Source organism: Alexandromys fortis, unplaced genomic scaffold, assembly GCF_014885135.2.
Source record: "Alexandromys fortis isolate MF-2015 unplaced genomic scaffold, M_Fortis_MF-2015_v1.1 scaffold_144, whole genome shotgun sequence".
Taxonomy (NCBI): domain Eukaryota; kingdom Metazoa; phylum Chordata; class Mammalia; order Rodentia; family Cricetidae; genus Alexandromys; species Alexandromys fortis.
In genome coordinates this window covers 3610669-3627913 of record NW_026068021.1, presented here as the reverse complement: position 1 = coordinate 3627913, position 17245 = coordinate 3610669, and the positions used below count along the sequence as shown (strand labels likewise).

General features: G+C 54.5%; 2 protein-coding genes across 2 annotated transcripts in view; one reads left to right on the top strand and one right to left on the bottom strand.

The window, feature by feature from the left end:
- Positions 1 to 5633: 5633 nt before the first annotated feature.
- Cyp2w1 (cytochrome P450 family 2 subfamily W member 1) lies at positions 5634 to 12040 on the top strand. Its single transcript, XM_050163234.1, has 9 exons — positions 5634 to 5816; positions 6774 to 6936; positions 7167 to 7316; positions 7392 to 7549; positions 9132 to 9305; positions 9625 to 9763; positions 9848 to 10032; positions 10202 to 10343; positions 10456 to 12040. The coding sequence occupies exons 1-9, from the start codon at positions 5634 to 5636 to the stop codon at positions 10641 to 10643; spliced, it is 1482 nt and encodes a 493-aa protein (XP_050019191.1). The 3' UTR covers positions 10644 to 12040.
- Positions 12041 to 12073: 33 nt separating this feature from the next.
- CUNH7orf50 (chromosome unknown C7orf50 homolog) overlaps positions 12074 to 17245 on the bottom strand; it is a 103042-nt gene continuing 97870 nt past the window's right edge. Inside the window, exons 4-5 of the mRNA XM_050163198.1 lie at positions 15772 to 15853; positions 12074 to 14516 (exon numbers count right to left, since the gene is read on the bottom strand). Coding sequence (XP_050019155.1) covers positions 14331 to 14516; positions 15772 to 15853 — 268 coding nt within the window. The 3' untranslated portion in view covers positions 12074 to 14330. The remainder of the gene's footprint in view (positions 14517 to 15771; positions 15854 to 17245) is intronic.

Sequence of the window (17245 nt, the reverse complement as noted above, 5' to 3'; positions counted from 1 at the left end):
TGTGTGTAGTTGGATACACCTGTGTGTGCACACGTGGAGGCCTGAGCAGGATGCTAAGTATCTTCTTTCGTATTGCTTTAAAGTAGGGTCTCTCTCTGAATTGGAAGCTCACCATTTTTTGGCAAAGCTGGTTGGCTAACAAGCTCTCAAGATCCACTTGTCTGTGTGTCCCTCCAGTGCTGGGGTTCCTGGCATGTGCAGCCATGCCTGGTTTTTTTTTTTTTTTTTTTTCTCGAGACAGGGTTTCTCCGTAGCTTTTTTGGTTCCTGTCCTGGAACTAGCTCTTCTAGACCAGGCTGGCCTCTAACTCACAGAGATCCGCCTGCCTCTGCCTCCCGAGTGCTTGGATTAAAGGCATGCGCCACCACCGCCCGGCTGCATGCCTGGCTTTTTATGTGGATGCTAGCATTTCAAACTCAGACCCTCATGGTTGTGTATAGCAAGCACCCATACTTACTAAGCCATCTCCCCATCTTTAGAGACAGAATCTCTCACTGACCCTAAAGCATCCTAATTCAGGAGACTGGCTAGCCAACGAGCCAGTAAACCCCAGGGATCTGCTAGTCTGACTGGTCATCACTGGGATTGCTCAGGTGATAGGTTTTCCATAACCCCATAACAGGTTTCTCTGCCGACCCAGTAAGCCAGATCAAGCTGAATTAAAAAGCAAAAGACCGGGTATATTCGAGCAAAGCAACTCCCGGGTGAGTCCTCCAGCTGCCAGAGATCTTAGGTTCCGAATGCTGACTATCCTCCACAGACTGGGTTTGTTCCCAGTCGTGGGGGGGGGGGGGCTTGAGAAGCTAGCAGCCTAGTGGGAGGAGCCACGCCCCGGGAAACTGGACTCCTAGCAGCCCCTCTGAGAGGACAGGGTTTGGAGAGAGAACTGGGCCGAGCTGGAGAGCCAACTGAATACTGAATATCATGTACCAAGCATTTGGCTTTCCTAAGGAAGCTGGGGATCTAAACCCAGGTCACCATGCTTGCAATGGCAAGTACTCTACCAAGGAAGCCATCTGTCCAGCCCTGAGATGTTTCTTTTTAATATATAATTTTCAGTTTGTGTCTGAAAAGTGGCGACAGAACTCCCAGCTTTACCTGATGTTGTACTACAGCAGCCCACTCAGGAGACAGGAGCATGGCTGTGTCCTTGGACTGTGTTCTACGCCTAGGTTCTTCCACGTCACCCAGGCTTCCTCCCAAAGCTGGGTGGGAACTCCATCGCTTTATGACCTAGCCTGCAGAGAGCTCCAGCATCCCCCCACAGTGCCTCTAGAGCCAAGTGCGGGAAATACAGACCCCTTCTGAGCCTTCCAATACCAACACAAACAACATTGTATTACATGAAGTACATATGATCGGGAGCATCTTGCGTGGCCATCTTTGGTGGATACTCAGGTCAAGGCCAGATGGAACATAAACCAGGAATCTGAGCTCTGCACACAGGATTGCTCAGGGCAACTGTCAGCCTGGCCCCAAGTAAGTCTGATGAGAACAGACCCTCAGTGGATTGAGCAACCGCGCTGGAGACAGTTGGCGCCACACCTTTGTAGGGTGTGGGGGAAATTCCATAAAAACTTAAAAAGGGAACAGCCCGGGGCTGGAGATGTAGCTTAGTAAAACTAAGATTTAATCCCCAGCATTGAAGAAAAAAAAGAAGAACAGCTACAGGCATGATGGTGCCTACCACGCCAGCCAGCACTCTTGGGAGGAGGAGTTAATGGTCAACCTGAACTAAACATAGACTGTCTCAAAACCTTAGAAATGGGATGTAATTCAAGGTGCCTATTTAACATATCACAACGGGCCTGACCACCAGGTTCTCCCAATATTCTTTAGTCCCTACCTGTGACTGGGCATATAGCTGGCATGCCCTGCCCCCACCCCAAATTTCTCCAGCCTAGGGGTTGGGCTGCCCTTCTCTCAGCTGCCCTAATTTAGATAATCCAGCGATTTTGTTGACCTGGTTCTTTTTCTTTGCTTTTTTTCTTTTCTTTCTTTTCTTTTTGTTTTCCTTGAGACAGGGTTTCTCTGGGTAGCTTTGAAGCATTCCCTGGCACTTGCTCTGCAGACCAGGCTGGCTTCGAACTCACAGAGATCATCCTGCTTCTGCCTCCTGAGTGCTGGGATTAAAGGCGTGCGCCACCACCGGGAGGCAGAGGCAGGCGGATCTCTGTGAGTTCGAGACCAGCCTGGTCTATAGAGCTAGTTCCAGGACAGGCTTCAAAGCCACAGAGAAACCCTGTCTCGAAAAACAAAAAACAAAAAACAAAAAAAGGCATGCGCCACCACCACTCAACAACCAGGCTCTTTTTGCCTACCCACCCCTTCCTCCCCTGGCTTTCCCCTATCCCCTCCCCCCTTCCACCTCACATTGCCCAGCTCAGGATCACGGACTCTCCTAAACGTCCCTGCCTCTGGCAATGCTCTCCCTCGTATCTACAATAAACCTTCTCCAGCATGACCTAGGGGCAGCCATGTCCTTTTGATTTCTTAATTCTTTTTTCATTCATCTAGCACCTGCTTGGAAGCCCCCAGTGAGGGGCTGAGAATGTGCCGCAGTACAGAGAACTTGTCTAGCAAGGCCCTGGCTTTGATTCCAACCCCCCCCCACAAGAAATGACAACGAACCCTGTACTTCATGCAGGCGTCCATCCCTTTGCTCAGAATCCACTCTGCAACATCTCTTGCAGGTGTGCGCAGTACCAAGCCTCACTATACAGGCCAAGCTGGCTCAGAGCTCGCCATCTTCCTGCCTTTGCCTCCCCACTGCTGAGATCACAGGTGTGCCCACCTCCCTCTGCTTTACTCTGCTTTTTGCTCTGCTGCAGGCTAGGAACACGAACGTTCACGCCCACCGTGCCCAGCCCAGCAGAGGAGGCCCGTGTCTAATTCTGGGTACACAGTCATGTTAAAAACAGCATTAAGCAATGTATGGTGGATTGAGGGACACACTGGGCTGGAGGAAACTGCAAGGTGACTGATGCTTGCTAGTTTAATCGCGGTAAAGGCCCAGACACATGCCAAAACACATCCGAAACTGTTTAAAATCCCTCTCCCCACCTTTTTTGTTCTCCGCTCCGGTGGGTGGAGCCCTGGGCCTGGTGCACCCTCAGCGAGTGATCTGCTGCTAAACTGTACCTAGCTGCAGCCCAGATTGTATGCACTATGCATGTGGATTTGTGTGCGTTGATAACTTGTTTTCTATTCCCAAACCCATGTAAAGCCAGGCAAAAGCGTGTGGCATGCACTCGTCCTCACAGCACTGGGAAGGCTGAGACAGGACGGCCTCTGCTGGCAAGCTGGGCAGCCAGTCTAGCGGAACTGGTGAGCTCCAGGCCAGTGAGAGATCCTGTCTGTATAAACAAAGTGGGACTTGGGAGATGGCTCAGGGGTGAAGATGCTTGTTGGGCAAGTTTGAGGATTCCCAGATTCTATGTAAAAATGGATGTGGTACCTTTCATATGTGTAATCCCAGGGCTCCTTCAACAAGACCAGAGGCGAGGATGGGAGAAACCCCAGAAGCCCTTGGGCCAGCTAATCTGTCATATGCAGTTGCAAAAAGGAGACCATCTCAAATAAGGTGGAAGGTGAGAACTGACACCAGAGGTCATCCTTTGACCTCTACACACATGCTGTGGTACATATGTACTTGCAACATATGAACATGTACGTGTGGGCACGTAACACACACACACACACACAGACTCTTTCAACTGGGCGTGGTGCACACTAACAATCTAAACCCTAGGGGAGGAGAGGCTGGAGGATTAAGAGTTCAAAGTCAGCTTCAGTCAGGTAGTAAATTTAAGGCCAGCCTGAGCTACTTGAGTGATGAAAACCCTTTATCAAATAAACAACAACAAAAATCCTTCCCCTAAATAGCCCTCAAGCTAGCTGGGTAGTGTTGCCCTTAATCCCAGCCCTTGGGAGGAAGAAGCAGGAGGATTTGTGCCACACCAGTCATGGATGCTCCAGCTTTCCTCTAGGGCCCCAGGAAGGAGATGCTCACATAAACCTGTACATCAGATCACTTTACTCACCCAAGCAACTTTGGGGTGACCTTCTGTGGGTCTTTAGGGACTCTCATGCTGGCAGTGAGCTCATGTCTGCTCCTGGAGGGGTTGCAGACTCCAGCCCTGACCACCCTGACACCTCTCCTGGCTTCTCTACACCTACTCCACATCACATTGTTCCCGACAGTCAGGCAAATCTCAGCTCACTAGCTGCAGTACAGACTCCATAAAACACCATCTGCCTTGACTCCCCCCTTCCCCCCTCCCGCCCAATGCATAGTCGATGGCAAAAGGAGTTGCACCAGTCTTGCCCTGGAATTGCGATGGCACGATCCCGCTGGTCCCTCTGCCTCTGATTTCCACAGCCCTGACTCCCGGCCAAGGCTGGCACACCGTGAGTGCTCAGGAAGTGCTCCCTGCAGCAATTATGCAGATTTCCCTGGCTGGGTTGGATCCCTACTGTGGATGCCCAGTAAGTGGCTTTGGCAACAGTTGAAGCACGGTCCAGACATCTACAGTGGTGACAAGGAACTGTCCCGGCCCAGGCTCATGCTGTTCCAGAGAACAGAGGTGCTAGGTTCACAGCACAGGTGAGATGCAGTCTAGGTAAGCTTTGCTCCACAAGTCATATAGGGGAGCAAGACCTGGGTGCAGGGAGCGGGGATGGCTTCTGCTTCAGCTCAGCATTTGTGCAGGGCGTGGATGACACCCCAGGGGACAGGCCCCATGGTGAGGGGCCCACTGGAGGTCGGGTAGGGGGAGCACTCCAGGTGCCTCATGTTGAGGCAGGCTGTGGGAAGCAGCCCAGCTACTTCTGGTGCCAAAAGTCACCCGCCCCGCACAATCCTATCTCAGGGGCACCTCCTCCCCAGTGAGGCCACCAGGGTTTAAGAGGCAGGATTAAGGCCCAGACAGTTGGGGCTGTAAACCTGGCCACCTGCTGTGTCTGTACACAGTCTGCTGGATAGCCTCTCAGTGTCTGGGTGGCCCCGCCCCTTACTGCAGGCTGTGGGGTGAGCTCCCTTGACTTCAGAAGACTCTGGCTGCTTCTGAAGGCCATGGGCTTTGAGGCCCTTGATGGCTGCACAGAGTATTCAGTGTTAGATAGAGGTCCTGCTTCTGGAGGCTCCAATCTGAAGACGCAAGAGACTCTTCTTTTCAGAATGAGGAAGAAGTCCCCAAAACCACAAGTTCCACTTTGATGAGGAGACCACGTAGAACTAACAGGTTCTAAGAGAACTAAGGACAGAGTAGACAATGGACTTTGACCATGTCACTGGAACCTGGGGGCACATGGAAGGGTGTGGATATCCTGGAAGCTTGACCCCGAATGGTCCAGGCTTAGACAACCTGTGACCAAAAAGCCTCGGTTCTGCGCCTCCTACAGAGGTTCTTTTGGCCCCAACCCCAGGCTCCCTGCCACAGAGGCGACCCCACATTTCACACAGCCTGTAGCTTTAAGTCTCTTGCTGGGCTGTCCCCTGCGAACTGCTCATTCCACATTCTCGGGGTGGTGGGGTGGGTGGGGTGCCGACACGCCCTAGGGAGGATGGCTATAAGGCACGGGGATCACGGGGCCCCTGGAGAGCTGAGGGTTTGCTCAGCTCAGCTGTTCACATGATTCTGCTGCTCCTGGGTGTCTCGGGGATCTTGCTGCTTCTGGGGCTATGGGGGCTGCTCCAGGGCTATGCCCGGCATCGCACCCTGGCCCCTCAGTGGCCCCCTGGGCCTCGCCCTCTGCCATTCCTGGGGAACCTGCATTTGCTGGGTGTGACCCAACAGGACCGGGCACTGATGGAGGTAGGGTAGGCAGTCCTATGTCATTTCACTGCCTCGATGGTGTCTGTGTTCCATCTCCGACAAGGGAAGGTAGTGTGGGATACAAGAGCCCAGAGGCTTGTTCCCAGAGAGCAGGGGTAAGAAGAAATGCATAACCCAGGCTGGAGATGGAGCTCATTGTAGTGTGCTTATTCAGCATGCAGAAGGGCCTGGTTCTATGCCCACACTGCAAATAAGCAAGCAAGCAAGCAAGCAAGCAAGCAAGCTAACAGCGGGAAGCACAGTCCAGGGTCATGGTTCAGGAGTGGCGGGCAGGGTGGGCTCCGGGAGGCATATTTGCGGGAAAGCCTGCATGGGACAGCGAGAAAGAAGCTGGCAGATGTATCTAGTAGTGACTGAAATGGGGTATGGTTGCAGATCGTTAGGCAGTGTTCTTATTTGAGAGGTGGGGGAGGGTCACTGGGGTACGGGTTCTCCCCAGGACCCAGAGGTGAAGGTATGCAGGTTGCCCCGCCTCTAACCAGGGCTGACAGACTCAGTGGGGTGGAGGGCCTTGAACTTTGTCCAAGGGACTCTTGTTTGTCGAGAAGTCCACACACCTGCAGACCCGACTTGAAGTGGCTCTGCCCCCACCTTTCCTCAGGTGGATCAGGCTAGACTCCACGTGGCTTCGGGCACTAGGTTCAGGCCCTACTTCAGGTCTGATTGTGGGGAGTAGATATCGGGCAGGCCCAGTCATGACTCTTGGTGAGACCGGCACAAATTCAATTCCTGCTTTCCCATTTTCAGCGGTTTTTGTTTTTGTTTTATCTTTGAAGTGGGGAGGTGGCAGTCTGAACAGCACCCATTCCTGGGGAGACTGGAGGGGTTCTTGGGATGGTCCCCTCCAGCTGTAAAGTCCGCAATATTGTCCTGTTAAACTCAGCTCTTGGAGGGTAGGTAGGGGTTGCCTGTCTGACGCCTGTCTGTCCCTACCAGCTCTCAGAACGCTATGGGCCAGTGTTCACAGTCCACCTGGGATCTCAGAAGACTGTGGTGCTGTCAGGCTACGAGGTGGTAAGGGAGGCCCTGGTTGGGACCAGGCATGAACTGGCCGACAGGCCCCCGATCCCCATCTTCCAGCTCATCCAGCAAGGAGGGGGTAGGTGGGCACTGGGATGCCCTGACAGATGGGGGGTCTTGGCCTCTTGGGCTGGTGCCGGGGAGGAACAGGATCAGTCCATGGCAAGCCTAGAGAGGTATGACCAAGGGTAACCTCTGATTGGGAGGGGCCTGGAGTTGAGCCTGGGGCCCCCAATTGGGCCTCTATTCCCTGCATGCATCATCAGGATGGGGAGTGGCTAGCACTCATGGCTCATGTCTACCCAACAGGCATCTTCTTTTCCTCTGGAGCTCACTGGAGGGCGGCTCGCCAGTTCACGGTGCGGACGCTACACAGCCTGGGGGTGGGACAGCCTCCCATGGTGGGCAAGGTGTTGCAGGAGCTGGCCTGTCTTAAGAGGCAGCTGGACAGCTACGGAGGTGAGTGGGGGCCAAAGCTGCCCTTCCCCGGGATCTCTGCCTCCCCTGACGCCTGTTTTCCTCCCCGACCTCCAGGCCAGCCCTTCCCCTTGGCCCTGCTGGGCTGGGCACCCTGCAACATCACCTTTGGACTCGTCTTTGGCCAGCGTTTTGACTACCAGGACCCTGTGTTTGTGTCCCTGCTGAGTCTCATCGACCAGGTCATGGTCCTGTTGGGGTCACCTGGCATACAGGTGAGAGGCCGCCACGCCACAGGGAACTGAGCCCCTATTGAACTAGGGTGTGGGAGTGTGAGGTCAGGGCTGCTTGGTACCCACCACGTTTCCTCCTTGCCCGGCTGCCAGCCTTGTCACCCTTTGGACAAGGAGCCCTCGGGCTAGGGAATGCGGCTTCCCTAGCGTGCCTAGCGTGCACGAAGCCCCGGGTTTCAGGCTCAGCATCAGACACCTGCCATCCCAGCACTCTGGGAATGGAGTCAGGAGGGTCATAAATTCAAGGTCATCTTCCACTAGTGAGTTTGCGGGCAGCCGAAGCTACATGAAACCCTGTTTCCAAAGAGAAAACAAAAATAAAACGAGCAAGGAATGGGTGGCATTGGTCAAAGACAAACACTGGTTGGCATGTTTTGCACGTGAACCAAGCCTATGTTCTCTGGCAGGCCTTAACAGTTTGTGGGGCCCATGTCCCAGAGGTCCCCCCACACCCAAGCACCATTTATTTATTTATTGGTGTGAGGGTGTCAGGTCCCCTGGAACTGGGGTTACAGACTGTTGTGAGCTGCCAAGTGGGCGCTGGGAATTGAACCTGGGTCCTCTTGAAGAGTAGCCAGTGCTCTTAACCACTGAACCATCTCTCCAGCCCCTTTTATTTAGTTTTTGAGAGAGAATCTCAGGGCATTCATATCTCTCTGTGTAGTTGTGGCTGTCCTGGAACTCTATATAGATCAGGCTGGCTTCGAACTCACAGAGATCCACTTGTCTCTACCTCGTGAGTACTGGAACTAAAGATGTTCTTGACCACACGCTCCTCATCACAGAAATCATGAAAATGAGCCTTTTCTATGCCCAGTGTCCTAAAGTGTAAAAGAGTCCTGGATTTGGGCCACCATGCTGCTAACCGAATCCTAGAAGACACATAGTAACCAGCACCCAGCCATTACAGTTGGGCCCTGACTCAGGATGAGGCCCCATAGGGGGTAGGGAGAGCAGTCACTGTGGTGAAAACGCTCTTAGCATCCCACCTGTGCAGTCAGAGCAAGCAGTGAGTTCATCCTCAGAGCACTCCCTGAGGGATGGAGAGGCGGGGTCCCTCTGGATAGCTCGGGCAGTAGGGATGGTCCCTATCACTTTAGAGCAATATGTGGCATTTCCCACCAGTAATTGCCAATGTAGGGGCTGCTGGAATCCTAAATGCCTACTGGCACCAAACCCACTCTACCGTAAGCTACAAATTGCCCCTCCCCAAGACCTATGAGACCCCATAGCTGTGACTCCTTCCCCATGGTAGCCATTCCTCCTCTGCCCTTCCCTTTCAGCGAAGATAGAAAGGAACACGTCCATAGGCAGCCATTACTCTTGGTCTTGGCACAGCCACCCAAGTGCTGTCACCTGGCTCCTTCCTGAATGCCCTGAGATTCCCTCCTAGCCCCCGGACTTCCAGGAGGGTGGTAAGCCTTCAGTACTGTGGGCCTGGTGCCCTCTTGTGGCCAGGGGCAGCATTGCCCGGTGCACCTGCTGCTAGATGGATTGGCTTGCTTACAGTGACTGCATCCATCACCTCACCTCTACCCCACCCCGCTGTCCCGCCCACTCTCAGCTATTCAACACCTTCCCCCGGCTGGGGGCTCTGCTGCGGTTGCACAGGCCTGTCTTGAGCAAGATCGAGGAGGTGCGCGCTATCCTGAGAACCCTGCTGAAGGCACGGAGACCACCCTTGCCAAGTGGCGGCCCCCTGCGGAGTTACATGGAGGCTCTGCTCCAGCAGGGCCAGGTGTGGACAGGCCGGGACTTTCCCAGAGACCAGTCGGAGGCTGAGTGGCCCCAGCTCAGGGGGAGGGAACTACTGAGGGTTCTTTCCCATCTGCTGGGGACCGCTGGGAGTCTCAGTCTCCTCCTCTGTGAGCTTGGCTCCTCAAAGTCCCTGGAATGGGCACTGGGGCTGGGTGGAGCCTCAGTAAATGCCATTCACTGCCCCCCCACCTGCCCGACTTCTACCTCATTCTCCTCTGGGGCCTAGGACTGGGGTGGGTCCACAGGTTGGGGTTGGATCCCCAGAGCTTTAAGCCCATTTCTAACCATCTGCCCTGCAGGAGGATGACCCTGAGGACATGTTTGGTGAGGAAAATGTCCTGGCCTGCACACTGGACATGGTCATGGCTGGAACAGAGACCACGGCAGCCACACTGCAGTGGGCAGTCTTCCTAATGGTTAAGCACCCGCATGTGCAGGGTGAGAGTCACCCTGTGGTAGGGGGTTGGAACCCTTAGGGGTCTGGGGGGGCGCTCACTCACGCAATGCCACCCTCTGGCCTAGGCCGCGTGCAGGAGGAGCTGGACCGAGTGCTGGGCCCCGGGCAGCTACCCCGGCCAGAGGACCAGCGAGCGCTGCCGTACACCAGTGCGGTGCTGCATGAGACACAGCGGTACATCACACTCCTGCCCCATGTGCCCCGCTGCACAACTGCTGATATCCAGCTGGGGGGCTACCTGCTTCCCAAGGTGCCGTCCTACTTCTTTGCTTTGGCCGGGTGGACAGGGGACTTCCTGGGTCTCAAATTCACTTGTCTAGGTGGTGGAGGTGGGGGGCAGGAACTCCCCCGGGTGGCGCTCTGCCCCTTCCCCTCCCTCCAAGCAGATCAGCCTACCTTGGGACCCCTCTACCCTATAGGGCACCCCTGTGATCCCTCTGCTGACCTCAGTGCTCCTGGACAAGACTCAATGGGAGACCCCAAGCCAGTTCAACCCACACCACTTCCTGGATGCCGACGGGCGGTTCGTGAAGCGGGGCGCCTTCCTGCCTTTCTCCACTGGTACCTTGCTGGCCCTCAGCCTCCAGGGAGTGCCTTCACTAGCTCCTGCTTGCCCCTCTCCCCTCCAGGAGCAGGCCTGGCACACTACAAGGTGCTTTGGTTTCTCTTTCAGGCCGCCGGGTCTGCGTTGGAAAAAGCCTGGCCATGATGGAGCTCTTCCTGCTGTTTGTGGGCCTCCTCCAGCGGTACCATCTGCTGCCCCCGCCCGGCCTCAGCCCCGCAGACCTGGATCTGCGGCCTGCCCCAGCCTTTACCATGCGGCCCCCTGCCCAGACCTTGCGTGCAGTGCCTAGATCCTAGGGTGCTTGCACACTGCCAGAGCCTCGCTGCCTCTCCACTGCAGGCTATGGTGTGGCTGAAGCGTCCCTAGCAATGAATGATGGGCAGACGGTGCCTACTTTGTCCCTCTGGGCCACAAGCTGAGTACCACAGCTTTTACGACACAGTGTACAGGGTGGCAGGCTGCCCACATTTGCCCACTGGAATTTGGAAGCTGGCCTTTTAGTTGGGCATTGGGGGGTGGTGGTAGATATGTCTCCTGTTTAGCCCAGCATCCCTACCCTGGCCTGATACGGTGTTCCCAGAAACCTACCTTCCAGGCGCCTTCATTCTGAACACTACAGACTGTTCTCTACTCTGGTTCCCAAGGCCGTCAAATCCCCAGAGTACGGGGATTTGAACTAGGTCTCAGTTTCTTCATTGTTCTCCTTGCCCACCAGGCAACTCTGCACCAGGCCATGGGGGTCCCGAAACTCAGATACCTGGTCTATAGCCCTTCCACAGTCCCCAGTGCATCCTCCTATCTCTAACTAGGCAGAATCTGCCAGTCACAGTTCGGGGTGCTCCACCTTTGACTGGAATCAAGGGGACTCCAGGGGATGCTTGAGCTTGACCACAGGTGACTTTTCTGTCCCCTTCTCCTGCGAAGACTGACACTCTGGTGACCTGGGGCAAGAACACCTGGCAGAAAAGAGCATCTCCCAGATGATTTCCTGGGAACCCTCTGCCAGGTTCCTAAAGCCAGGTCTCACCGACAGTGAGTGACCCACCACGTTTCCCACTTGACCTGGCTACGAGGAGACCCAGCGCTATGGCTCCTGATCCTCCTGGCTCCTCCCTCCTTTGTGTTATTTTTTGTATTCCCTGTTTCTCTGTGTGCCCACTCAAGGTTTTGGAACGCGCAGGCTGATAACCCTGCTGCGCATGTCTGTTGTGACAACATGCCAGCTCCAGAAGTGCCCGAGACAGCGACGGACAGTGCAAGGCTTCCCCAAGTGTGGAAGGGCAGGGCTGGATGCCACCAGGAGTGGAAAGAGCCAGCTGGAGTAAATGTAAGACCCAGATCAGGTGATACTCGGGTCCCTTCTGGCACCAACAGTTTGGTGGTTTGGTGGTGAAAGGGACAGGAATGAGTCCCCCTTGGGCTCTGATGTCACACTGCCTTGATGCTAGACGCAGCCAGGGCTTTAAAGTAACTGAACCTTAAGTGTCAGAAGTGTCTGAGGGATGCAGGACAGGGCTGGGGACGGGGTTTGTAAGTGAGATAGGGTCTGAGTACAAATAGCCAGACTGCCTGAGACCCATGACCCAGGGAAAGGTGCACACGTTGGCCGGCTGCCTCTCTCCCACACGAATGCAGAATTCTGCCACTGTGCCCAAGTGCTAGGGACCTGATACAAGACTACCACTCCCCCCCCCCCCCCCCCCCCCCTCCCACCCCCCCCCCCCCCCCCCCCCCCCCCCAGATAGGGCTTCTCTATGCAGCCCTGGCTGTTCTGAAACTCACTGTGAAAACCAGGCTGATCTCAAACTCAGAGATCTGCCTGCCTCTGCCTTCCGAGTGCTGGAGATTAATAGTGTTTTTCACCACTGCCCAGTTCTATCCTAACACTTTCATATGACCCAGGGACAGCTCAGCTCTGCTTCACTCAGGTGATCTGGTAGAGTTTGCAGCCTGGGGGCTACCCCAGTGTGTGCCCTCTCTTCTGCCACGTGGCATCGTGTTTCAGGCAGGAGGGCAGTGCTTAAGGCGGTAGGGACTGGACCGCCCTCTAGTGGCAGAAGGTTCTGAATGGAACCGCGGCTGCTCTCACAGGCTCACTTGGACCTCTGGGCAGCTGAGGGCAGCTGAGGGCAGCCTGGCTTTAGCCCAGCTGGCTCTGGTTGGCCATCTATCTCCTCAGTGTGACGCAAGTCCTGTCCACTTGGAGCTGGGAGTGGGCGGTGGAACTCTGTCCTCTTGGGCCTTGCATCAATCAGAGCAGCTGTCACCAGCCAAAGGAGACCCCTGAGAGACTGGGCCCGTTGACATCCATGTAGGGAGGGATACCAGCGTGGGAGTCACCTGATCCACCTGAGATCCCAGCCACCATTCCTTCCTGCCTCTTCAACTGTGGGCTGCAGCTCTACTCGGGCAAGAAAACATTTGGCAAGTCAGACATTTCTGTGCAACAATCAAAAATCAGAAGTAAAATGTGTAGCCTGGGGGTGGTGGCGCACACCTTTAATCCCAGCACTTGGGAGACAGAGGCAAGTGGATCTCTGTGAGTTCGGGGCCAGCCTGGTCTACACAGAAAAACTCTGGTTAGAAAAACCAAAAATAAACAAACAAACAAACAAACAGTTAAACGTGTAATAAGTCCTGTTTCCTGGTGTCACATAGCACAACTTCCCTGTAGCCTTGGTTCTGAGCACACCCTCCTGCCGCATGACCTGAACACACCATGTGTGCACTCCTGCTGCATGATCTGCAACCTGAAACTCCCTGGCTCATGACATGATGCTATCAGTCTCAGGGTTTTATTTATTTATTTTGGGTTTTCAAGGCAGAGTTTCAGTGCAGTCCTGGCTGTCCTGAACTCAACTCTGTAGACCAGGCTGGCCTCAAATTCAGAGATCTGCCTGCCTCTGCCTCCTGAGAGCTGGAATTAGCCTCAGAGTTTAAGACAATTTATGGAAAACAAGCTTTCAGTATTTTCTGTCCTCCCCCTCAGTTCTCAGCAACAAGGCTGCACACCTCTGCAAACTTGTTTTAAATCTTTAATAAATGACAAAATTAAATATATTCAGAATTGCTTTTAAAATAAATTTCTTATGATCTAGTAGATAATATGTGATCTGTACACCTCTTTTATATAGCTCTATTCCAGGGGTGTGTAAAAGTTACTCTGATGCCCAGGGGTTGTGAGTGAGGGGCTCTGAAAGCTGTGGGCTGGATGGCCCAGGAGGCTGAAGACAGACCCTGCACAGCTCCCATGCAAACCCAGTGAGCTCAATGCTCACTGAGTTAGACTTGCACCACATCCTCTCTGGCCGGTCAGTGCCCTCCATACATGGTATCTATGGATGCTTCTTTATGGTCCCCAGGAAATTCACTCACTGAGAGTCGGTTATGTGCTCTGACAGTGACACAGGTCCAGACACAAATGCTTAGTCATTCTGCTTCCAACATGTGGGCTGAGACAACCCAGTGAGAAGGAGCTGGACCTACTCCTGACACTGAGGGACAACACATGGTTGCTGAAAGCCAGCCGGGGTCAAGGGGCAGCAGCCTCTAGTAGCTCCTGGCGGCCATACAGGTCCAGGATCCTCACTCCAAGTCCCCAGCAGGGCTTCCTTGTAGGCAGGTAAGTTGTTAGGCTGTACTGCAGCGGCCCTCAGACTGAGTATGTAGGAGATCCACCAAAACCCTAGCTGATGGGGAAAGCCGGCATGGGCCAGTCTCTGAGATTTCATTCATAGAATCTGTTCACAGCCACCTTGGGGCCACACACATGGGAGTGGCAGCTGGGAGCTGCTTCTGGGAGACCATGTTCAACTCTCAAGGCACCAGGACTGCATATAGGTGTGTGTGTGTGTGGGGGGGGTCCTTCCCAGGACTTTGGAAGGAAGTCCTCAAGGCACATGACCTTCCGGTGACCTGCTTGCTCCCAAAGCTGCAGAGGAGGTAGCCAGCATGTCCTCGGGTCCCAAGGCCACCTCCTCCTGTTAGGAGAGCAGCTGCAGCACCTGCCGGAGGCGCTCCATCTTCCCCAGCTGTGCATCTCTGGCCTCGGTGTCGGCCTCATCGAGCTCCTGCATCAGGGCCTCGGCCTTCTGGACTGTCAGCTCACGGGCACTGCCCTTCAGCCCCTCGAGGTAGTCCAGCAGGGTGGGAAAGTGCTCATCAGGAACCTGGGGGAAGGAGGACAGTGCTGAGGGCCGGGGCATGGGGATCCTGAGCAGCGGCAGGGACTAGGGTTCCTCCCCGTGACGGCCTAGGCATCCAGCTCACACTGTCCTCACGATGGGGTCTCCTAGCAGAGCTGTGTGCAAGTGACCCCCCCCAACCACCCTGCTGTTACTTTGTCAGGACAAGAGGGGGACATGGAAAAGAGGCCAGTGTGCTGGCAGGCCTCTCCCGTGCTTCAGACATTCCCTATATACATTTTAAAAACTTTTTTTCTGAGGCACCATCTCTAGCTCAGGCTGGCCAAGGGTGACCCCAAACTCCTCCTCCTTCTCCCTCCCTCTCCCACAGCAGTGCTGTGGTTACAAGTGTGCAACTTCACACCCAGTGTATGCCGGGCTGGGGATGGAACCCAAGGTCTTGTGCCCACTAGGCAGGCACTCCACCCACCGAGCCCGAGCCGCAGCTTTTGACTTTGTTTCTATTTCAAGCTCATGTATTTTCAGTATGCCCACATGAAGACATTATACAGCGGGGAGACCCACACAGCGGGGGCAGGCCTGTGCCTGAAGGTGGGTGGGGTTGACGGGCACAGCCCTCACTTGACGCCTCCAGATATGGGCACCCCGCACCCTAAGAGGCACACACGGAGCATCCTTTACCCTGTATGACAGACAGACAGACACTCCAGGGAGCAGCCTGGGGGGAAGCAGTGGTGCGGCCCTGGGGGAAGGGTAGGAGAGTCCTGCAGGACAGAGGACTTATGGGAGTTCAGCACCGACAGGGCAGCTCCAGCCCCCTAACTTAGCTGTGGGGTTCTGCTTCCAAATTCCATCTTTCCCCAAGGAACCAGATCCCGCCTTGAGAGGAGCCTGGCACACTCACACTCTTAGACATGCAGGTGGCACGGAGGACAAGGAAGGGATTTAGGGTCTTGGCGAACAGGGGTGGAGGGATGAGAGAAGATGACACACCGCTGTACGGGACCACAAGGACAGCCCTTCCAGGCTGCACCTCTGCTGAAGGGGCACACGTGACCTGCATGCTGTATATGGATCCGGTCACTTAGGTGGGCTACCCTCTGTGCAAGGACTCCATCTATGTGCCAGCATGACATGGTCTTGGCACCTGGAAGACCCAGCCCCTAGGCAGGGGTCCTGGTCAGGTGCTCATCTGCATGCAGGAACCTTGCTTAGATGGACACCTGCGCATGGACCCTGTCACTCGAATGTCCTACATGCCCGTCTGCTGTGTACAGACCTTGTCTTCGTCATACATGTTCAGCAAGAGCCACGTCTGCCTCGTCTTCTGGAATCTCCAGCTCTCCTGCTTCCGGGCCCACCTGGGAACCAAGACAGACACTCAGGATGGAGGACATTCCTAGGGCTCTGAGACCAGATCACCTGCAAGCTCGTGGTAACGAAACCTGGCTCAGGGGGATGTGTATCCTCAGCACGTCTACTGTGTGTGTGGGGGTCCCTTCTCCATCTTGGGTACCTATATTTGTAACAACAGGATACACGATCAATTTCCAACTGTACAATTCTGTTATTTTATGACTTTAAAGGGAGCATTCTAAATTTCTTGAATCTATCAATTCATTTTTGTTTTTTGAGAGAGCCTTAAATAGCCAAGCTGGACTCAAACTCACTATGTAGCCAGGGTCATCCCCCTGCCTCAGCCTTTTAAGTGTTGGGATTACAGAAAGTGTGACAGAATGCTGGGCTCATTTTTTCCCTTTGCATTTTCATGTGTGTATGCATGCATGTTTGCAAGTGTGTGTATGTGCGCGTGCGCATGCGCGGGCACACAGGCACGCACACATGCATGGAGGCTGCAATCACTCTTTCACCTTGCTCACTGATGCAAAGTCTCTCTCTCTCTCTCTCTCTCTCTCTCTCTCTCTCTCTCTCTCTCTCTCTCGATTTTTTTGAGACAGGATTTCTCTTGTGTATCAGCTCTGGCTGTCCTGGAATTCCCTTCATAGACCAGGCTAGTATCAAACTCACAGTGATCCACCTGCCTCTGCCTCCCAAGTGTTGGGATTAAAGGCATGCGCTGCAACTGCCCGACTTAAAGCAGGGTCTCTTAATTAAACCCAGAGTTTGCCAATATGGTAAGTCTCCATGCCAGTTTGGTCTTGAGATCCCCTCCCTGCTTTCTGAAGATGGAATTTCAGGCAGGTCTCCATGCTTTTCTTCAGTTCTGGGATCCACGCTCCAATCCTCCAGCTCATTTCCTCTGTCTTGGTTCACTAACTCCTCAGGCATTTCTGCCTCGGCAGTAAGGGTTTGAAGTGTGCCAGCATTAGCTGGGAGTTTCCTTGTAGTTTACTGAAAGGCTGTGCATGACCCCCAGCACACCCACCAGGTCTCTACATCCTCCTGGGCTGGGGGCCCAGGCTCCAACCTCAGTTCCTTGCTCTCACAGAAGCTTCATGGGACTCACAGACGGCCCATTGAAGCCACAGTTTCCACCTGCCTCAGGGCTGAGCTGGGTTCCACCTACCTGAATGTCTGACCAAGTCCAAGGAGGGACTCAGGTTGTGTGAGGCCCCAGGACAGTCAAGGGATGCATTTTCTGACTTGTGTCCTGTTCCAAGCCCTATACCCTGTATCCTTCCATCCCTTGCACATATCCTATGTCCCTGAGAGTGACTTCTCGAGAGCAGGAGGATGAAAAGAGCCATGATCAAGGTGGAGACAGGACACCAGCCTGGAGAAGTAGGCTAGAG

Excerpts from the sequence above, each read along its gene's own strand:
- Cyp2w1 (XM_050163234.1), top strand. The coding sequence starts at position 5,634 with ATGATTCTGCTGCTCCTGGGTGTCTCGGGGATCTTGCTGCTTCTGGGG. Across the intron at positions 5,817-6,773 it reads AGGACCGGGCACTGATGGAG|CTCTCAGAACGCTATGGGCC; the intron begins GTAGGGTAGGCA and ends TGTCCCTACCAG. Across the intron at positions 7,317-7,391 it reads GCAGCTGGACAGCTACGGAG|GCCAGCCCTTCCCCTTGGCC; the intron begins GTGAGTGGGGGC and ends CCCGACCTCCAG.